The sequence below is a fragment of the Pocillopora verrucosa genome, chromosome 12, assembly GCF_036669915.1.
Source record: "Pocillopora verrucosa isolate sample1 chromosome 12, ASM3666991v2, whole genome shotgun sequence".
NCBI lineage: Eukaryota > Metazoa > Cnidaria > Anthozoa > Scleractinia > Pocilloporidae > Pocillopora > Pocillopora verrucosa.
In genome coordinates, this window is record NC_089323.1 from 18,303,392 (window position 1) to 18,326,504 (window position 23,113).

A 23,113-nucleotide genomic window follows, 5' to 3' on the forward strand; every position below is an offset into this window, starting at 1 on the left:
CTCTAGTATTTTAATTTTATGGTAGAGATTTTATTTTTGTAAGGAAGATCTTAATTCAGTGAATGCCAGAGAACCTTTTTTTTCTCATCTTTTCATGCGTGATGCCTTTGCCATTCACTGAATAACATCTTTCTTCACTTGAATCAACAGACTAAAATTTGCCATCTCCTTTTTTTTTTTAATTATTTAAGGTAAACCTCGTGTTTTTCTCTTTTGTTTTTGTTTTTTTTTCTTTTCAGTTCAAAGAATTGGTTGCTATAGAGACACAGCTCGGCGGGCCATACCACAAATGGACGGAGAAGTCGCCTTTTAAGAGGAAACTATAAACTACGACGAAATGCCATCAAATTATGCGCCTTGACTGCTGCTAGTCAGCGGTACGCTGTGTTGGTGTTCAGGACGGAGGATGGTGTGCGTCAGGACCGCAGGCTCATAGAACTTGCGCTCGATATGGAAAATCCAACAGGTGTAGGAATGGCAAGGGGGGGCCTTGGGCCAATTATGTTTACAGAGTATCAGGTAATTGATTTGCACCAAGTGGTCAATATATTCACAGGTTTGTTTTGTCTTTGAAGTTACATAAAGCGCAGTTCAAATGCAACAAAAACTAAACAAAGGTCCTTCAATGTGTCACTTGCTGTTTTGACCGCATAGTGCCAGTCTCCCTCAGGCAATAAACGTTGACTGGTTAAGCTTGAAACGTGATGCACCATTTTGTTTTACTGCACTTGAAAATCTAGAACAACCAACAGATACACGCCTTAATTTCATTTATTGTGTTTTATTCCTTAGATAGTTTGTTGAATTAGGTTGGTTGTTAAAATTCACAAGGACATGCTAGAAAGGGTTACACCACTTTAGTAGTCTGATACGCTGCTTTATAATCCTATAACAACTTAGAAACTTGAAGTTCAAAACCATTTGAAAAAGCCTGGAATCTCGCTATGGTTTTTCTGTATTTTCTATACTTCTTTATTTCTAGGAACATGTCGTCACAAGAACTACTCGAGGTCACTGCTGCGTTTTTCCGTTTGTATATCGCGGGCGTAGACACTATTCGTGTACCAGACGTGGAAAGACAAGGCCCTGGTGCCCAATCACCTTTGGAGGATATCGAAGGGGAACAGCCTTGGGGATACTGCAGAGGAAAAGATGTGAGAAAACTCACTTGCTCATTTATTGGTTTGAATTTTTATTAACACATCGCCCTTCAGGGGCTTAAACATAAATTCTGAGTCTTTCCCTCCTCTGTTTGCCACACAAAATGACGTTTTTAATGCTCATTATTGCACTTCAAATAATTTTGTTTATCTTGGGAGGTCCAGTGTTGTCTTCTTTCTCGTGTTTGAGAATTATTAATTTCAGACAACACGTTATATAAGTTCTCTAAAGCGGTCATCGTTTGCCTTCATTTAGTTTCTTTTGACACCAGCTCTTTTTTCGAGTATAGCCTTAGATCCAAACTCTCCGACCCAAAAGTTATCTCTAACCTTTCGTATTTATCTCAGTCACGCTTACGCTTTTTATGTCTTTGACGGTCTGCAGAGGCTCAGGCTTTTAAATGTACAGTCTAAGTGTATCCAAGGTCTTTCTTTGTTGGCGCTTAAGCCTTTCATAAAGTATTAAGTAGGCGTCGCCAAAGTTAAAGATTTTGCATTTTGTTTTTGTCGTCAACAGCTCCACCCATACGAATCACTACCGGAGTCAGCGGTAAGCGAGTTTCTTTGTGGGACAGTTCGCTCTTCTGCTTCCCTCTCTTGTATAAGAAAATTTAATTTAAATGTATATGCTCTCTTCTTTCAGCCAAAGCAATTGGATGGTTTTTTCCGTGATACTAGTCGACGTTGCCGTTCCACAAGCGGAAGGTCGAGATTCCATTCTCGACGGTTATTTTTACCGGCAGAAGAGCAGACGCCATTACGAAATGCGCTTTGGTGGCCATGAGAATGGGCTTCAGTGTGTTCGCTGTACAACATCAGGGGATGGTGCGCCACAGGTCGAAGAGCTCAGTTGACGTATAGGAAGTATGGACGATCCAACAGGTGTAGGAATGGAAAGGGAGGACCTTGGCTAATGATGTTTACTCCGTAAGAGGTAAGTTTTAACGTGTTGAAAAACTTGTTCACAGACAGTAAATTACAATTAACCATTTTAACCTTAAGGGTGACTAACATGAAATTTCTCCTCACAATATCACCCCAGAATCACACGTTAAGGTCATGAGAATAAAAGAAACGATTGCCAAACTAAAGAAACTCTTATTCTCCTTGTCAGCACCTTAGGAAATGTATAGAGAACAGCATATGCATACTGATGTTAGGGTGTAAAAGGTTTGGTGCGGCCTTAACAATAGTTCATTCTACGATCTCTCGCACACCGATACAATTGCGCATGCGTTACCACCAGGTCGTAGAGAGACTTGTGGCATACTCATGCGCATACTCACTTTTTTATGAAGTACGCGTCTTGTATACCGCCGTGACCAATGATGACAAAATTATTTAAGTAGTTAAAGATAAGGAAAAGAAAATGGTAGATTTGGAAAAAAATTACGTAAGGGTCTGTCCATCTGAATTTTTTTTTTTTTGCCAATGTTGTTGGAGTGTGTACCACCAGTCCTTGTTCAAATTTGCCTTCTTTGTCTCTTGTCGGTATTCATTTCTCCCCTACTGTCTGATCTGAAAGTTAACTACTCTGCACAATATCGCAATATCGTGTAGAAGCTGCTTCAAGCACGGTCGCAAATGATGTGATACAGCTTTAACGAGGAATTTGTTGTTGTTATTCTTTTGTTTGTTTGTGTGTTTATTTGCGCTAGTCTATCCTCCTTCGGGCTTCCCGTTACAATTAAGTGGTTATCATAACTGCTTTTTTCCCTTTAATTTTTGATCCCTAAGTGATAAGAATGTAGTTTCTCCTCACTGTATCACCTCTGAATGAAACATTGACGTAACAAGAATGGAGGAAATGATCACTGACTAGAAAAGCTATGGATTTTTTCAACAAATTCTCCTTGTCAACACCTTCGGAAATGTATGGAGAGCAGTATATATTAGGGCGAAAATGTTTAATATTTTTCAGAACTGACATACAGCTGGGGTTTTTCTCTTTCTTTAAAACAGGATATTGCAAGAAACGAACCACAAGCCGACATTGCTGTTTGTTTCCGTTCATTTACAAAGGCCGTCGTTACAACAGCCTGCACAAAGACTCGCCACAGCCGTAGATGGTGCGCTATCACACCCAAACTATGATCGGGATAGGAAATGGGGCAACTGCGTCAGTAAGTAACTAAAGCTATGTGCTTGATTTGAACCAGTATGCTTGTCATACTTGTTATTTTGAATTGATCAGGAACTAGAGGTTGAAAATTCGAAGGTAGACTTTCGTTACGATAGTAAGCAAAACTGTTAGATGTAAGTAGACACATGTATCATTGTATGAATGGTAATTCACTGATGATGATGATCAACTATCAGGCATGAATTAAGAACGAAGAATGTATTGGTTTCATCTTATAGTCGTTCAAAAACGTAAACAACGATACAGTATCACGTTCTTATTTTGGTTTTTTCTACAATCGCACACTTATAGGCTACTCATTATGCTTACTATCCAATACAGAATAGATAGCGAGTAGTGCAGCCATAAGATTGCAAAATTTTCTAAAGGACGCTAATGGATTTACTCCGAAATTCTTATATTATTATGACTCGTACACAATATTCCGGACGAAAGAGCGGACACTGGCGTAAGTGCGTTCTGTTTTTGTATCAACTCGAGTAGCTTTTGGGAACACAAGAATAGAGAAAGAGAAAAAAGAGCTGATACATCGCTAAAACAGTGAACTTACACTTTATCCATCATTCTCGAGCATCTTTTAAGGTAGGTTCTTTACAATCGTTTGGTGTTTTTTCGCTTTCAGGGCGAATCAGGCCAGTGCGTCCGAAACCAGTGCGGCCAAAATTACCCGGTGGAAGTGAGTATTCACTCGTGTATTTTTTCAGTCTTCTCCTTTGATGTGACATGTTTGAAAGCAATGAGATAAAGCAAGGAGTCAATATGAAGCGATGCTTATTTCATGTTTCATATATAACAGGTGTGTCTCACGTCGGTGTTACTGCTGATATTGCTTTCTTGATCGATGGCTCCCGCTATGTCGGGTCGCAGAAATTTCCACTTTGAGAAGGCCTTCATCAAGTCGATCGCCCGTCGTTTCACAATCAGTAAGTACCAATCACACGTTGGTGTGGCAACTTACGGAAGCCGGCCACATCTGCGCATGCGTTTGAACCATACAACTCGTTAGGTCTGGTACTCAGAGCCTTGAACTACATCCGCTTTCCAAACCAAGTCGGTCGGCGAGTCGATCTCGGATTACAAGCTTGTCTCCGATATTTCTTCGCAAGGAGGCAGATGTTCTCTTTCATCCGAAAGGTCTTGGTGGTGGTAGTCAGCGGCAAGCAGACTGCAAGATCCTCCTACCTCATCAGTAGGCTTCCGTCGCAGTTCAGGCGTTATGGCGTCAAGGTGTTTATCATTGGAGTTGGTTATGTTGATCAGCGATACCTGCGACCCTTTACCTACGGGAACAGGCACGTGTATATGGTTCGCTCGTACAGCAGTCTGGTCGCTAGAGCGGGTACTATCGCTAAGGCTATACACCTGGAAATGGTATGCTATTCCCTTTGTATCTTAAAATCATTATGCATGTTCTCCTAACTCTGTCTCTGAAATTTTCCTATGTTACTGACAAGGAAAACTTGTTTGACAGTTAAAAGCTTTTTTAGTCAGCAATTATTTATTTTATCCGCGTGAGCTCAGTGTTTGATGCATGGGTGATACTGTATGGAGAAGTTAGATGTTGAAAACATTGAAGGCTTAAATGTAAAAGTCTGCAAGTTCTTATCTCATTGGTTCATAGTGATTGTCTAATAACCTGTGCTGTGCTTGAAAGAACTGGAAGAAGAGTATTATTTTGGTTCAATTTCAAATTCACCTTTCAACAATGTTCTTGTCGCCCCAAACTAATTCAAAAGTAGCTACATCGATTATCGAATACTTTGTTGGGTAAATAGGAAAAGGTGCCAGTCTGAGTAATCTTCCCTCCTCCTCCTCCTCATCTTTCAATGCCATATTTTTCCTGAGGCTGTCTCACCATTATCTGTCTATTTTCATGAGGGGGGGGGAGGGGGATTACACTCGTAAACTAGGGAAATTTGCACGACAACATGGAGTCAGAGATAGATTCCTGAACAGTATCGTAGCTCGAGCGTGCTGTCCATACATGAGCACCTCACTTCTTTTACGTGTTCTTCAATTTAACCTTACACATCGTAGAAAGGTCGCGCTTTCATAATAACATGTAATCTTAACGAGCCAAAATTATCTAAATCGGGTCATCCCAAGAAAGACAACCCAGAAAAGTGTCCTTTTCTCTGTTTTCTTTGTCCTAAAAGTAAATGTCGTTGCAATCTGTTTTTCTACTAATAGCGTCCTGGACGCGAACGATACCGAGATCTACAGAAGCGGCTCAACTATGAAGCTGGCCGAAACAGCACTGATGTAGAAGGAGAACGATACATTAATGGAAACGGGATGGAAGGCAACGAAGAACCTTACGTAAATGGGACCTCGATGGAAAACAACAGAGAACAATACATAAATGGGTCCAGGATTGAAGACAACAGTGGACAACGAAACGGAACGGAATTTTTAAAAACCTTGTAGATAAACCAAACTAAACGCAGTAGATACGATGGCACTCTATAAAAATATAAAAAACTTCCTTGTTTAAGTTGCAACTGAGGTGTTTTTGGTAGTAATCGTTGCGTTACACAAACTTTGCGTAACGCAACATTGCATAACTAACTGAGTGTTGTCTGTCAGTTTATATGAGGCAAAGGTGTCTTAATTCAAGATTGTTTACTTTGTTTTCTCTCTGAAAATTGATTCAGATATTCCTTTAGTGAAGGTCTCCTGTTTAAATCAACGCCTACGTTTTTAGTTTAGCAAATGGAATAAAGTGTCATTGATTTTCAATGTCAACAACCCGTGTGCCTTTTCATTTCAAGGGGAGAATTCAAAATTGTTTTTTCTTTGGAAGGGGGGGGTTGATGCCACAAGAAAAGTTGCAATGAAATTGCATCAATGCGCTCTAATTCTTGGTTTATGGCCGTAAGCTTTCCATTGTAAAGAGTATGAGCCCTCATGTGCATTATGGGCACATAATTTTTCTACTTCCCTAGCAATGCATGAAACCACTCTACGACGAGACAGCATTAACAAAGTATAAAACATATTTATCACCTTAAATTTATCATCGTTTGCCAGAAATACATAAAAAGAATGATCTCTTCTCAGACAAGGAAAAACGACGTCTTTGCAAAGTTCCGAGGTGAAGAGGCTAATGCAAATCACATTCTCTACGGGTATAACGTTCTTTCGAAGACCTCTCATAGACAGCTCGACTTCGTTTGAATTGATCTCTGTGAATTGAAAGTTATTTTTTTTCTTAGATTTGCTCCTTATTAATGTATTTTAAAAGTTAAAATAATCGAAAAATGTTAACAGCTATATTACAGACTTGATTGATACTTGATATTTAATAGTCCTTTTAAAGAAAAAAAACTGGGGTAAAAGTAACAAAGGTTATCTTAATATCTGGCAGTAGCAGTCAGTGTAATATTTCAAGTTAGTTCTTGCAAGTTTCCATCTCCCTGTCGGTATCGCCGGTCATCTGGTAGGCTGGGTTGACATGGCCACATTCCAATGGATCTTGATTATCAGCTTCTGGTACACTGCACAAAGGATTCTGGGGCGTATGCTTGTCATTTTCAGCCATTGCTACCATTTTCCTCTTAGCCGGAGGCTCAGTCAGCTCGTAAGTGACGTTACTCTGGGTGTATGCTTGTCCATGTACTTCAGTATCGTCGTAGACGGGATTCTGGAATGTGTGTCCACTCTTTGATTTCTTAGTGGAATCATCGTTTGATAATCCGAATCGTCTGATTTTCTTGACGCGGTAGTTCACGCCATAGAGCAGCATTCCTTTGGAATCAAACAAGCGAAGAAAGATTCTAGAATGTTACTTACCGGTTAAGTGATTTAGTCTTAAAAGGCCATTTCCGAGATGCTCAAAGCCGTTCCTTTAGAAGTAATGAAAGTTACTCAGCTTACCTGCCAGTAATATGATGGTTACAGCCAAACAAACTCCAAAGGCTATTTTCCATTTGAAGGAAACATCGTGGTAACTCCTAACATTCAGTGTCTTGGGCTCCTCACTACTAATGTCATCTTCATGGGTCGTCAAAGAGGCAGTGGGAGATGGTCTTGATAAAGTTGTGGAGACATTTGACAACTGGGATGTCCTAGCTCCTGGTGTGGTTGTGTCTAGTGTCAGATCTGTTTAACAGAGAAATCGTTGCTTCTTAACAGCAGTAACAGCAAATAAACTCACGAATATGAACGAAAGTCAGCGATACGAAAAGTCCCCCAAGAACACGAAATTAGGATTTGTTTTTCTAAGGCTGTTCTAGGATCTGAATTAGTGGTGGCGAATGAAAAAAGTGAGCAAGTCAAAGCGACAGAGCATTCTCCCTCATTTTCGTCCTCTTTTTGTGGGAACCTCTTCTTCTTTTACCGGCAGGATGTTAGCACGAAAGTCGTGAAAACTGAGAGAAGTGAGGGGCTCTAAGAGCGAGAATTACTTCAAACCACTTTGAAAGTTCCTATGTCGTTTCTCATAATATTCGTTTTAGAAGTAGCTTTCACATTTATAGTGCTAATTCGTGTTCTACCTTCCTTTGTCTTTGCTTACTGTGATTAATTCAATAGAAAAACTAGATGTTTCTTTATGTATACCCCGAAGAAATCAAGTCTAGATGTCATTATCCTAAGCCACTACCCGATGGATCCCTTAATTTAAGAATGCAGCCTCTCACCTTGGCACGAAGAAATATCCTCCAATCCTATACTACCGGAAGTAAAACCTGGGGGACAAGGCACGCATGACGTTTGTCCTTCATCGGGCTGATATGTTCCCACGGGACACGGGAAACAAGCGGGTAACGTCCCGTTTATGTTCCCATATGCTCCAGGTGGACAGTTGACTAAATGGAATACAAGTGAAAATAGTAAGAAATCGTGTCAAAATCTGAAATTTTAAATTAAGATTTCAACTTTTAGAAGATCACTTCAGCACACGACTGTCACGCATTTGATAACAGACCCACGCCATAATATCTCAGGCCCTATCTTGAACCTATTTATTCGGATCTCAGCGCGTCTGCTGGTCATGTTGATACATAGGAACTGTTAAAATGTATTCATCATGGTGTATTCATTGCAAATGGTTACCAGCATAAAGGATGTTGCGTTCTCCGATAGAATCCTATACACTAAAAACAATTAAAGGTTACTCACCGCAAATGAAATTGTTTCCATAGAGTACTGTACCAATGGGGCAGAGAGAGATGTATTTTCCAACACTCCATGAAGTCGGGTCTAGCTTTAACGTAACACTGTTGGCGTCTGAAGTAATTCCACTTATAACAGACTCGTTCACCAGCTTGGCCAAAGCTCTTTCTAACTGCTGTGCGGAATCCATAACACTAACGGCGTTTTCTGACGCGGTTTTGTTCATGGTCTTGGGTTCCGTCATGTTGAAGCTACGCAATCTAAAGGAAACCTTACAGGAGATATTGCCGCTTCTTTGCGAGATCATTTGGCAGTCTTCTACTGAAAGATCCTGAACTGCATCAGAAGGAAGGTCAACCAGGTTGCTTACGATTTGATAAAAGCCCGATTCCACATCCTGTCGAAATTTGACGTTATCACCGATTACGCTGATGCTTTTATTATAGGCCTCTTCAAGGTGTTTTTTCTCACCGGAAATCTGGAGAGACAATCCAAGCGAAGGCACAACCAAAGAAAAGCCGAGAATTCGAAGTCGGATATTGTGAGATATCGTGTAATCAAATGGATTGGACGCGTTACACTTGTAAAAGCCTTCTTTGTTTTTCTCCACGGAGCGAAAGTTCAATACAGAGAAAGTGGCATTGGGAACCAAAGTATAATTTTCTCCACCAAAAGGCTTGTAAATCCATTGATATCGAAGAGGCTTTGACACGCTAGTTGCTGTACACTTCATAAAGAAGCCAGTGTTCAGTGGTACGTTCTTGTTCCTAGGAGGCTGGTACACCAGAGCAGGAGGTGGGTGGATAACTATGTGAGAGGGAGTTGATGGTTCCACACTTAAGTGATTATAAGCCTCACAAGTGTAGTTACCATCGTCGGCTTTTGCCACTTTCTCGATGCGAAACGTATTTTTTTTCTTCCTGGAATGATCTCGCCGTTTTTTCTCCAGCGATAAGTTGGCGCAGGGTCTCCAGTCGCTTTGCAAGACAGCTCGAGCGTTTGCCCTATCTTTAAATTCTTTATTGGCACTGGATGTTGAGTTATATTAGGAGCGACAGCACAGAAGACGTTCGCATCTCGAGTATCTTTCAGCCTTTTCAGAATATTTGAGGCTTTATTCGCCGCTTCAGACACTGACAGATCTTCGTAAGAAAGAAGACTTTTAACTTCTTGGCCGAGGATTGCAATTTGTTGCCGCAGAAGAATTGCTTCAGGAAGATCGATCCCTTGGTAGAGGAAGAGAAAGTTTTCAACAAAGTCCTCCATACAGTCTATGAAACCGCTACATTCTAGTGATGTGCGGTTGAACACAGTCTCCATACTTGCTTCCCAGTCTCTAAACACCATATCTATTGCTGTTTGCACTTTCCTGTGGTTAGTCGCATTTCTAATCTCAATTAAACTTGCTGCGTTTTTCACTTCTTTGTCAGATTCCACCGCATTAATGGAGTCATCAATATCCTTTTCAGAGAGCCCGAACTCAGCAGCTTGAGTCAAATTCAGGGAGGGATTTCGGAATTCTGCATATTTTTCAGAATTGAGGTTTTTTATATTATTAAGGGAACGTAAAGATTTTCTGGAAATGTTATATAGAGTTCCTATGATGTCACTCAGGGCACGGTTGTAATTGGTTACCAAAGCGCATTTTCTCTTGTATTCCACTAATTTCGTCACGTCAGAGCCCGGTTCGTCAATGGCGCGCCTTCTTCTTCCATTGCCCTTCGGATTCTTTAGCTGATTTAATGGATGTCCAGACCGCAGAATGACATTTACATTACCAAAAAGTTCATTAACGATTTGCTTAGCCGTTCGCTGGAGAGAATCATTCAAGGCTACAAAGTCAATCATGGAATAGATGTTTTTCTCTTTGCTCGCGGAGGCTATTTTAAACAGCACTGGTATTACAGTTTCAGAGGGAGACGACAAGGTCACATCGAACGAAATTTCGTTTATGTCTAAAGGGCAAGTTTCATTAGTGCTGTTCCAGAGCTGAGTTAACGCAATTGCGTCTTGAATGAAAGCACGACTCTTTTCATTCGATAAGAACAAAATGTCAGCCCCTTTTAAAATAGCACTGTGTGCTCTTCGAAGAGTGTCACGCTCACCAGATGCAGCTTCCAACTCAAGTTTACGTTTTACAAGCTCAATATGAGCAATGTTGAATACTTCCTTTGCTTGCTGTAACTCCATAAGAGGTTTTAAAATATTTTTTTTTGCGGAATTCAACTTCAACATGGCCTTTTGCCTTGTCATACGACAAAACGCATTCCTTTTCTGGCATTCTAAATCTTTTATTCGTGATGCACAGTTCACCTCTCGGCAGCACGGAGTGGCGATCGTTTCTCTTATAACGTTCACTTCACACGAAGTCTCGCATTGGAACGGTATGTTGATGTACTTATAATTAAATAATTCCTCGCGACAGGGATAAGGTTCCAATTCGCAGTCCCACGAACCCCCACTATTGCATTGTTGCGAAGCCTCATGTATCCCGGTTGCTAAACCTATCCACAAGGCACTACTTCCATCAGGGTCCGAGTCAGTCAGGCCTAAGGTATTACCTACTTCCGCCCCCACCGCTCCTCCTACTCCTGATTTGACACCAGTTTCTGCCGCTTTCTCTGGATCTTTCGATTCTTCGTATTCAAATGCAGCATTTGTTACACCACTCGAAATAGCATATGCAGCTACTGGTGGGACGCCCATGGATGTTAAAAGAGCTGTACCTCCCATTGTTATCGCTGGTTTAAGGATTCGTTTTCCAATTTTTTCAAAGCTACAAGCTATAGGAGAGAAAAGGTCACCACCGGAGAAGTCACAATCCTCTTTTACACAGGATGATGTCTTCCAAAATGGAGTAAGTCGGTCCTGCCGGAGTTTGTGACAAATTGCGGGACAGACTCCTTGCTCCCTGCTGATAAGATCTTCATAACAGGTACTACAAGCTGTACCGTTAACACAACTATAGGGACATTCTATAATTGTACACAAACGCTCAAGAGATTCTTTGAGTTCGTTAAGTTCATCAGTGCTGTTGGTCAGAACCTTTTCTGCCCTTCGTACCTCCTTCATGGCGGCATTTTTGGCTTTCAAGGCTATTAGATATTGCTCAACGGCTGAATGAGTATTATTCTCAGCCTGGGCAAGTCTTAATGAGCTTCTGCTTACCCTTGTATTCATTTTGTCCCTCATACCTTGCAAAACTTTTAGCCGTTTGATGGTAGTTTCAGCAATAATCTTAATGTAATCACTTATCATTTCTTTGATTGCATCCTCAAGTGCTTTTTGATCACTGTTAACGTCAGGTTTACCAAAAGTTCCGCTGACCCTCAAACTCAGGAGATCCCATGACTGCAATTGACTCGAGCCATTGATGAACAGTCGATAATTATCGAACAAACTGATCTCCTTCTCGAAATTTAAGGATTGCTTTGATATCTTTACCCGAGTTTTAAACGAATCACCCAGGAAAGCCAAGCTGGTTTCAAGAACACTTTCAGAACTGTTCTGGCTATTTGATGGTAGGAAAATGTGCAGAGAATCCGAATCAAGAGAAGAAAAGAACCTCCCCAGAACCGTCCCTTGGTTAAAAGAAGCGGAAATGATTAACCCAGAATCTGTAATATTGCCTGGATCATGACATTTTTTCAATTCTTCTGAGGAAGTCTCAATACTCAAAGACATGTTAGGAAATCTCAAAGGTCCAAATTTTACAATGCCAGTTAGTGAAAATTCCAACTGGATGGCAGAGGATTCACTGGGCGCTTTTGTAGAGGAGTTGATAAGACGCTGAGAATTCGCGTACAATGACACTTTGCTGTTTTTGCTTTCAATGAAGGCGCCAAGAAGGGTAGACTCGAAAGGATCCTTTTCCAAAAATCCATTCAGGGACAATTCATATGTGTCTGTAGCCTTGCAAGATTTGTTGCTTGGAGATTCTGGTTGTAAAAAAGAAACGAGCTTATTTCTATTTTCAAACCGCAAAGTTTGGTGGATTACGTGTGGCTCAAAGAGACGAAGGATCTGCCCGTTGGAATTAGTTGTGACGTACATTGTCAGAATGCTGTGGATAACGTTCGTTGGCTTAATGTCACTTGGAACTGAACACTTTGAACGGCATCAATAGGCCTTAGCCGGGACTTTCTTGCGATACAATTAATAGGCATGGTAAGCAGTTGACAAAAGACAAAAATTGAAATTTGGATCCAATCAAATTTATCTAACGTGCGCAAGATTACAAACTGATCCCTAACCCCTTTTATATTCTTGCCTTAAAGACACGCCCTATAAATGGTAGAGATCTCACAAACCTTTATGTAGCAACGTTTTTAAAGTCGACACTTAAGGCCACAGGCAATGCAAACTAACCTTTAAACTCCACAATTCCAGAACTTTGCTGTAGCCGTAGATCTACTGACACCTTTTGCTCCAGTAAGAATAGAATCATTTCTGCCGTCACTTCTCCGTTAATCCCAGCCTTCCAAGAGAATAGATTGTTTTTCCATACCTAAGAGAGAAATAGTTTTTTATTCACGAACGTGCTTTGGATGTACCACCATGGCTTGATTGCAAGCGTATTAGAGAAAAGGTGTTTCACTTACCTCATCGATATTCGATATTCCAAAGATTGCATTTCCCACCAAACGCACTCCCAAGGAACCAACCGGATGAGATCCATTTATGGTCTTTGCAACTCTTCCATAGAATCCCAGACTTCCTGGGATAGGCTTGTTTCCTCGTTTTCTCGTAAATACAGAATAGTTGAGGGCACCAACTTTTGAAAACTGTAAAGCCATCACGGTTACTTGCCAGCCCCGTGATTCAAGTTGCCTATAAACTGGCATGGCTTGTAAAGCTTTATAAGATAATGGGTTGAATATAACGAGTGCTTCAGCAGGCCATGAATTTGAACAAATATCTGTAACAACCATGTGTTTGTTTTTACCATCGTACTTTGGAAGTACCACACTCACATTGTTTACCTCAACTGATAGGGACCCTGAATACAGAAGGGCTGAGTAAAAGGAGTGATCGTTCACGAAAAGTCCCAGTCCTTTCAATATTCCCTTAAGTTGAAGTCCACTCCATAAGTAAGTGATTGCTTCGTTTGGCTCAAGGCTCGATAGTGTTTTTGTGGGAATCAAGCGTAACCAGCGAGGAAAGCTGGTTGTTAAGGATTGCAGGAAAACAGATGCTACGATTTCTGAAGGGAGGCACTGCACGTCCATTGGTGGTTGAGCTTTGCATAACATGTTGTCTGATGAGACGGAGTAATGTGAGAGATTTAATTTCTCAAGCGCTGTTCCTCTAATCCCCAACGGTAAAGTGAGATTATTGACGGAAATGAGAGTAGCAACTCCTTCAGTACTGACCGTTCCTTGGGCTTGTTTCCATGGATCGGTTGATCTAGCGTACAGAAAATTGTCACTATCTGGACATCGGAGAAGTCTGGCCTTATGGCATCCCAAAGGAAGGGTGCTCAGTAAACCATGATTACAGGATGTTTCATTCTCAACGACAACTACAATATCAGGTGGCAACGCCTGGTATGAAAGGGCTCCAACACCAGACAAAGTGTACGTGGTAAGATGCATGCCTGGCAGAAGAGCTTTTATAGCCATGTTTGCGTGATACAATTTTCCCTCCGCCAACTGCTCTGGGTGGATCACCAAACTACGAGGTACGAATTCTAATCCCGATGCACTCGGTGCAACGGTCAGCTGTTTATCCGGCGGAGAAAGTTTAAAAGTGATGTTTACACTGCTTCCGCGTTGAAGCCGAGGATATATCGGTTGGTGGAAAATACCTTCATGGCACCTGTCACCTGTGTATGCTGTGTTCGTGCAGTTACACCAAAAATGTGTACTGTTAATAGGATTGCATTTCCCTCCATGGAAACAAGGATTAGGATGACAGAGAATTATTGCTGCAAACCAAGAAAAGACCATTGGTTCAACTTATACATGGAGAAAAAAAATAATGATGATGATAGTAAATACTAAGATAGAAATAGTATGAGATGAAAAAGAAAAGGATATATTTCTAAAATCAATCGTTTTTAAACTATAGACATTTCATATCAACGGTTACTCTGAGGACTTTAACTCCTACATTAGGAAAAGTTCGATTGAACCTTGTTTTGACTTCATGACAATCTTTCTTCACTCCTATTTTTCTCCTTACCTTCACATTTCCCAGGGATCGGAAACCATGTGGAATCCTCAGTGCAAGAGACTGTTTTGCTTCCATTCAGGAAAAATCCGGAACGGCATCCAAAAGAGCATTTTCCCTTATAAGTGGTTGAACAAGGAATTTGAACAAAGCCATTGGCTGGTGGAGCTGGTTTATCGCACATTTTAACTGCCAAAAGAAAAATAAAGTTCAATGTGTGAAAATGGAAGAAGCATTTATAAACTGACCACTTCCTGAGGTGATTTGCACAACAGGCTACCACTGTTTCTCATGACTTCCCCTCGAGTAAGTCAAGAAGAATGAAAGTCACCACAGACACGTTGTTATCGAAACGAAAAACATTTCTTTCCCTATTCACAAGAACTCTTGTAACTATCAAAATGAAACGTCCCTTATACTAATTGTTTAGGGTTCTATTTGAACTTTTTCTGGCCGCGATACATTTTGTTTATCGTTACCCATCTCTTCGTTTATTTCTATGCTATCAAATTTCTGTGTTTTGTCTATTTTTTTGTTTTTTTGAGACGGCTTGTCCATAATTCTGAGAAATAGGAACTTGTTTTTGAAATTCAGATACTTTTGGAATTTCTGTATGTTTCCATCATCGGTTTATGGTTGAAGTTGTTGTTACTGTTGCCAAGACGCTTGAATAGATTCTTATAGAATGTCTTTCATTTGTATCGCTGCTTTATCTTCAACATGCTTACCTTTACAAGCAGCGCGAGTACCACTCCATTTGCCATTGGCCAAGCACATGCGCACTGGAGATCCTGTAAGTTCGTACCCAGGCTGACATGTAAACTGACAAATGTTATCCACAGTTTTCCCAGAGCAATTCATGTATCCTTTGGCTGGCCTTGATATTGATGCACATGGGTACCCTGATGACAACGTTGCCGTAATAAGCTGTTTGAGTATCACGTGCTTTTTCGTTACAAGGAAATTAGTTAGAGGATTAGAAAAGGCTAGGCTGTCAACAGGTTTTAGGGCATCTTAATGTGTTGACGGACTGTAAGGACGTTTCCTATAGATTATTCAAAAATATCAAAGCTTATCGGCTTCTCTTAATTCATTTTTAAAATAGAGAAGGAATGAAGTAACCTTAGCCACAAATGTTACGTTCTTTGCTGTTGTTTAATTCTTCACTATCTTCCCTAATATATACGTCTTCAACTTATCAATTGTTCTGAGGCTGTAAAGCCTTTCGGAAAAATATATATAGAGCGTTTGACTGAACAGAAAAAGTATTGTAGGTCAATAAGTATCGACACAGTGAGGTGAATTTTTTCTCTGCATGTATACTAACTGGCATGTTACCTTTGCATGTCCGTAAATCGCTACTTAGATAATACCCTGGTCTGCAGGTACAGTAATAGCTTCCTGGCGTGTTCCCACAAATCTGACCGCAATTGTGCTGACCTTCGCACTCATTGCGATCTGCAAGTGAATGATCAATCATCATAACAATTAACACATAGAACTCCTGTGGGAGCATAAGTTGAGATAAGAAAATCTCGGTGATAATTCTTGGTGACAAATTCAGTTATGTGTAACCGTCCTTTTTCTGAAGGGAGGTAGTAGAGGTTTTGTCATGCGCGTGGGATAAAGGAAAAATCTGATTACCATATCCAGCTACTCGCCCTAAATCCATTGTGAGTGTCTGAACATAAGATCCCAACGTACCTGAACAACTTCGGTTATCAGCGTTCAAAACATATCCACTTGGACAAATACACTGGAAGCTGCCTATGGTGTTGTTACACTGGTATGCACAACCAGCAAACCTTAACTTGCATTCGTCGATATCTGAAAAAAAGATGAGTTTTTTTAGATTTCATCAAGCGACCAGACCTAAAAGTTCACCATCTCTCTCACTCTATCTCCACAACGTTATACCCTTAAAAGATATTCCTCTCACCTGAACATGAGTGGTTATCTTTACTGAGAGTAAAGCCCATTTTGCATGCGCAGCTGTAACCTCCAGGATGATTGACACAACGCTGATGACAGGTGTGATGTCCAGTGATGCATTCATCATGATCTTAGAGAATCGAAAAAGGAAAAAAATTCAAAAGGCACTGCCGTAAATTTTATCGCTGCGATCGTCACACAAATTCAAACCAGTTTACATTTATCCGGCGTGTCACGGCGAGGAATAATCATTGCAGAGAAAAATATTTAAACTAAAATTCTTCATGTAACCCTCTGAAGATTGTACTACAACTTTTCTTTGCTAAAGCCCAAAAAGATTCGAGCGAGGAAGCCTGTTCCAGGCTTCCAGTTTGTGGACATGACACGACAGAGCGAAACAAAGAGGGAGGTCTGGAACGACCAAGGCTTCTTCCTTATTCACTTTGTGTTCCAATCATGGCATGTTTATTAATACCTGGTACAGATTATACGAGATGTGCGAGGTGATTAGAATTCTGAAACTATAACTTTCAAACAACATTTGCCATCTTACCTGCACAGTCCCTCTTGTTAGTCGTCAGCAGATATCCTTTAGGGCAGGTGCATACGAAACTCCCTTCAGTGTTAATACATTTGTACTGGCATAAAGACTGTGGACATTCATCTATGTCTATAATGTGGACCAATATTTGAATTTTAAATGATGTCTTGTTATTTGTAGGTGAAACGTGATTTACTGACTAAAGGAATTTGGCGTGAATGGATAAGAGGTTGAACAGAGAAGCTAGTAAACCTACAAATGATATCATTGCCATCAGGCTAACCGCGATTAAGTTCAGTTCTGCACAACTACTGGATCCACTGCATCAATGACACAAGAGTGATATGGTATAGTTAACGCACCTGAGCAAGTTATTGAGTCATTGTTAAGTCGATATCCCACGTGACAGTCACACGAGTAGTTCCCAGGCTTATTGACACACTTTTGCTGACATTTGTTTGGTCCACTGCATTCATCAATGTCTTCAAGAGAAAAGCAGGGGTAATTTTTGAGGATCTTAAATATGGAATCACTTTAACATTGGTAAAACATAGGTATGGAGCTTATCGTTACAAATAAACTTATCGCATTACGAAGCATCTCAGCCTTCGACAACAGTTTAAAAGCTGAGGGAAATCGAAGAAAATTAGATAAATCTCCGAATTTACAAATCACCGAGTGAAATTGAAGAAAAAATTGTCCTCATAATAACAGGGATTGATTGTCAGTAGAGGTTTGTTCTGTTTGGGTTTCGATCTGTTGGGAAGGCTCCTTGTGTCGAGGACCTTGCTATGCGCGTGGCGTGTTTTGTCGAAGGTTTGTTATTATCCTGGGTAGGTTATTTGGAGGTTCTTTTCCACGCCTTTTACAATCATTGCACTGAAGAAGATCGTTCACAAAATAAGAATCTTCATTATTGTAAATTTTCGATGTGGAAACGGCAATGTATGATCAAAATATAGCTTCTACAGAAAGGAGCTACATGCCGAGTGACATTAAGACTGGGCACTACCAAAAGGAGAGGTTACCTACCAGGACATTGACGTCCAGAAGTATTGTATCCCGGATCACAAAAACAGCTATAGCTTCCTGCAGTATTGTTACAGTGATGCTGACAGCCGCCGTTGTTCGTAACGCACTCGTTTACATCTGTTGATACAAGGAAAAAGGCGTATACCCAAATTCGTTTTAATACCAAATGAAATCACATGATAAAGAATAAATTGTCAACTTTGGGTCCGACACTTACTGTAGCATTCGCAGTAAAGAATGGAACAGCAAAGCTATTTGCATGGCCAAGCAAGAGTGCAAAAACTAAAGCGGACGTGCGCATGCGCCCCACACCTTTTTTCCGATTCACTCGTGCTTGGGTTTCAAGTAACTGTCTGACATACTATCAAATACCAAAAAACCTAAGTCTCTCACCAGATCTACATTTAGGCCCCTGCCATCCAGAGGTGCACTGACATAGTTCTGGACTGATGCATCTTCCTCCGTTCTGACATCCACCAGTGCATATTGCTAAAACGAGAAAAAAAGACACAAATTTAGTTTAATTGCATGGATGCTTTGCTGTGATAAGAAGTAGGACTCGTCATATTTCAATTTTCACAACAAACTACCAAAGTCAGTGTATTGGTTATGTTATTGCTTTATCGGGTATTCTTATTTCAAAAGGGTATTCATAACCCTTTGACCCTCAAGATCTGATTGTCAATTCTCCCTACTAGCTGCCAGACACTCCCTTGTAAATCAGTTTCGAGAATTTGGTGTTAGATCAAGATATTAACTCCTACTTGATAAGTTTGAGTATTCTCGTGACCTGTCTGCTGGATAATGTTTGGATGGTATAAGGAGAAATTGCATGTTAATCACTTCTGGGAGTTAGAAGGATAATTAAACACTGCTGTCCTTCATTGCTAAACACGTATACCTTTAGTTTTTTCCTGCTTTAAAAAAAATCGTAGTCATTTACACCTAAGTAGGGCACGATTGATTCCTTATTCCCATCAGCAAGCTATATTAATCGCTTTTTGAAATTAAATGATACAAAACATACGTATGGTGCATTCGTCGCCGTTTGCTTTCCATCCTACCGCACAGTAGTAGATTGGTTTTTGTCTTGCCTCGCTCCTTGTAAAACTTCGAATGACAGTTTTGTATAGGGTTCTGTGAGAGAAACGAGCAAAATTTGTTCTTCTTTATTTTGCAGCTAATCAGGAGATTCGTCTTCTAGAAGCTAGACCCAGGGAAACGTAGGCACAAAGATAGCAGGTAGACACAGAATGGACATCAAGGCAGAGAGAGAGAGAGAGAATGTGTTTTTCTCAAACACAGATAACAAAACACTCCCACAGACAGAAATACAGCTACTGTATACGAGTATACGAGCAGCATCAATTTCCTCTGACAATTTTAAACGAAAAAGTGTCTTCGATTCTCTTCTTATTCAGATGTTGCATGTCAAGGAGAGTTTTGAACATTTTCAAACTTCTGTTACACAAGGCAAACAGTTAAAATAATCTCACCGACATCTCCTGCAGTTCCAGCAGCCCCAGGAGTACTCCTTTGTACACGTTCGGCCATTTGTTGTTCTGACAGCCCTAGAATATCCAACACTTACGTAGGTCGTTACCCATCTGGTCAGCACGTTACGACTATCAGGTTAAAAAAAAACCCAACACAAAGCAAAACAAAATCAAACAAACGCAGAAAAGATAGATGGTAGATGCGTTATTTAATGTTGAAAATACATTTTCAACTGTGATTCTACACAAACTGCATCAAATAGTTTACAGAGATGCTACGATACAAGAAAAGGTTTGATGAAACAATTAGAGAATAAAAGACAACGAAAATGAAAAAAAAATGAACGAAAGGCGTAATTTTTTGTGAAAACTGTGGTGCTACGTCGGAGGGGAAGAATAACAAGATAATTTGGTTTTATCAATTGAGTTGATGACGTAAATTGACCACCGTAAATAGTTTCTAAAGCTGACGTTTCGTTTCGAGTGTCAGCCCCTCGGCAGATTGAATGACAGAGGGCTAACGCTCGAAACTTTAGCTTTAGAAACTCTCTGCGGTGGGCCAATTTACATTTTTAACTCAGATGATAAAACCAAACTATCTTGAATTCACATGATAAGATGTCTGAAACAACAGCTAACGATTACATTTTTACCGACAGTAAATATCTGGAAATTGGAGTCATTCACCGTAGTTCGATAATCGACCACCGGTAATGCTATGATAAATTCTGTGGGGCGTGAACTGCCTCGCGACCTTTCGGCGACAAACAGCTCTACCCGGGAGATCCTGTTTCAGCTCCTCTTTATTTGCGTTTTCGACAACAGTTGAGTCACACGCGAAGATTGGAGAAATCCTAATGTTATCAAATTTCTACTTTATAACTCGTATGTGACTTATCTATCGATCATAACTCACCCTCCAGCCCTTAAACTTGTGGTATATCCGGCAAATACTACCAAAAATAGGATTCGTAAAAGCAGTGAGCCCTTGATCATCATCTCCAAGTTAACAGGCTGTATTACACCTGAGGCTCTGCAAAATGGAAGATGAAAAACCAAATTTATTGAAGTAAAATCCATTTCCTGCATTTATAAAAAGCCACGTCACCAGAGGCTCCCATCACGTCATAAAAATGCTCAAAACGCGGATATGAAACTAAAAGGTTCCTTGTTTGGTTAAAGGAAGCCACGATACATCACGATATTCCGTGACTAAGAATGCAGATTAGCCTCTTGCCTTTCTTACTTCGTGACCGCGGTTCGCATGGTCGCGCAAATAGCCACAAAAATAGATTTTACGCCAAAGGCGTTCAACGGTTAATTATTTGACCTCATCTTAGCAAGACAACGGAATGACTTCCTGAATTATGATGATACAATCAATCTACAATCTGTTTTACGATTTTTTTTCCATCTAATTCTATTTGTTTTAGATAAAAGCAGAACCATCTTATTACGGTTACACAAACAGAGCGCGACTCTAATTTCCATTTCAGTGGAAGAATATTCAGACCTCTACGGTCAGTGTTCGCTTCAGCGAATCTGGGGCAGAAGGAAACCGGTATAGATTCGACTAATTCGTTAAAGCCGTGATACTTCTGCAACACCTGGTTTTAGCAGCTGGGTCACAATTGTTACCGACTCAAATTATTGCAACACTGATGAGTGTTCCTTGTTTTCCCCCCAGATCCCGTGGTTTTCATTCAGATGATCGTTCAAATCCTGAACTTCTGTCACCACATTAAAATCTCTTTAATTGGTTGTGAAAGATCATCTTGTGTCGAAAAATAATGAGTTAAATGGATCTCCTAAGTATCGCATTTTGTCGTGTCGCGTTATCAAGAAATCTTTTTGATGTAATCTTCCTTGAAGATCTCTTCAACATTCTTTAAGTTAGTAAGCTTGATGCGAGAATAACGTTATTTCCTCATGTCAAAATTTCTTGTTAAAATGTTCATTATTAGCCTTACCGCTCTTCCTGAGGCTCGCGATAGTTTTTAATAATGGTAAGCTGGGAGGGTTTTCTGCTTTCTCTGTTTTCCCTGCACTTACACTGTCGGCTCCAAAAAGGGTTTCTTACGTGAACTTCGCCATTTGGACAACTGTTTGAACTGGAGCGTTTAAGCTTTTTTCCCCTTAAATAAGCCAGATAGGTCATTTGAATGCGATATACGCGGAAGAGATTATTAGCATACTAAGAGCATACAGTATGGGCTGAAGCGGATGTCAGATGTAAATGTTCCGGTATAAATTTGGCCGATCAGTTCCGTGTTTTTGTTTCAGACATGCCTCAGGTCATAATGAAACCAACATTGACCTCCATAGAGTCATTCCATGACTTGACAATTTTAGGCATATTTCATGTAAGGGAAGGGGGTGGGTTAGGAGGCGGGGGGGGTCAGCTAGGGGGTAGGGGGTAGGGGGTAGGGGGGTCCTGGAGAGACCATGATACCCTTTTTTGAAATGATTCCTTTTTAAGTCGACAACGTCAAACCTAATAACTCAGGTGATGAAAATATGCAAATACGGAGACTCTACTCGGCATATCTCACTCGTTACTCATTCAGCAAAATATCTCTATAAGAATAACAGAACGTGAATGTCGACATGACAGTCGGATAGGTATCCTGAATGTGACACGGTGCAACCCCACCCCACCCCACCCCACCCCCCCCCTTTTGAAAAAGTGTGCTTGTGCCCTTGTTTTTCAAGTTATAGCGAAGTTCCCTCACACAGGAAAAAAACCCTGAAATAATCAGTTGCCAGGATCGAAACACATCAAAGTTGTAAAAAAAAACAACAACAACAACAGGGAAAAGAATAGTTCAGGATGGAGAAGACTGACACGGATTATAAACAGAAAAAAAATCATGCAAAAATCTAAGGAAGCTTTCTTAAGATGAACATTCAGCGTTGAATATAACATATTTACGGTGTAAAGAGGTATAAATGTACGATCTGGATTGGCTGTTTATCATCACATGCAAATATGAGTATCGAAAGTCTTGCGAATTGCTTACCCGAGTTGTGTACGGAAAGCGAGACTCCTACGAATAGTGGAGACAAGGGATATAGATGCGAAACAAGCAATGACGTCTTAATTAGGTGTGGAAGGATTGCACACCTAAAAAAAAAAACAGAAAAGAAAACGCTATCATACTGTTTTAGTCGTCTGGGTTTTAAGAATAATTAATAATATTTTTATCTTTCTTCATACCGGGGTCAGTTCGAATCAAACTGTCGGAATGTGTTCACTGTGTACGTTTGAGACTCCCCCCTCCCCCACCAATATAAGTGAGTCCCCCTACCCCATCCCCGTAAGTGATTCGTTGGTTCTCATAAGATGTGTTCGCGAAACAAATAAACATCAACAAGAAAAATCCATCGCCGTTCATGAACGATGGCTTGTAAAATTTGCGCTCGCTTTTCAAGTTACTTGTCTCTTATGTGATACTAAGCAGGATGTTTCAATGCAATCTTTCGAACTTTTTTAATAGATTCTCTATTTTTATCAAATCTATAC

At 40.4% G+C, this 23,113-nt stretch overlaps 2 protein-coding genes across 2 annotated transcripts in view; one reads left to right on the forward strand and one right to left on the reverse strand.

Annotated features, from left to right (window-relative positions):
• The window catches only part of LOC131771493 (uncharacterized), a 28,966-nt gene extending 22,996 nt beyond the window's left edge, over positions 1-5,970 (forward strand). The window contains 17 exon segments of the mRNA XM_066158924.1: positions 240-296; positions 299-385; positions 388-519; positions 983-999; positions 1,001-1,154; positions 1,678-1,703; positions 1,839-1,979; positions 1,981-2,068; positions 2,071-2,094; positions 3,123-3,196; positions 3,198-3,242; positions 3,244-3,283; positions 3,926-3,979; positions 4,100-4,161; positions 4,163-4,292; positions 4,295-4,674; positions 5,494-5,970. Of these exon segments, the coding sequence (XP_066015021.1) occupies positions 240-296; positions 299-385; positions 388-519; positions 983-999; positions 1,001-1,154; positions 1,678-1,703; positions 1,839-1,979; positions 1,981-2,068; positions 2,071-2,094; positions 3,123-3,196; positions 3,198-3,242; positions 3,244-3,283; positions 3,926-3,979; positions 4,100-4,161; positions 4,163-4,292; positions 4,295-4,674; positions 5,494-5,730 (1,748 nt within the window). The 3' untranslated portion in view covers positions 5,731-5,970.
• A 177-nt stretch (positions 5,971-6,147) lies between these two features.
• On the reverse strand, positions 6,148-21,766 carry LOC131771389 (uncharacterized). Its single transcript, XM_059087166.2, is given in 20 exon segments — positions 6,148-7,050; positions 7,180-7,404; positions 7,944-8,111; positions 8,425-9,330; positions 9,333-12,356; positions 12,787-12,925; positions 13,020-14,344; positions 14,602-14,778; positions 15,318-15,491; positions 15,928-16,047; positions 16,294-16,416; positions 16,529-16,651; positions 17,075-17,191; positions 17,425-17,544; positions 18,095-18,211; positions 18,488-18,583; positions 19,122-19,231; positions 19,591-19,719; positions 20,507-20,623; positions 21,561-21,766. Coding segments are annotated over 20 exon segments (7,854 nt in total). The 5' UTR covers positions 21,749-21,766; the 3' UTR covers positions 6,148-6,694.
• Between the last annotated feature and the right edge of the window lie 1,347 nt (positions 21,767-23,113).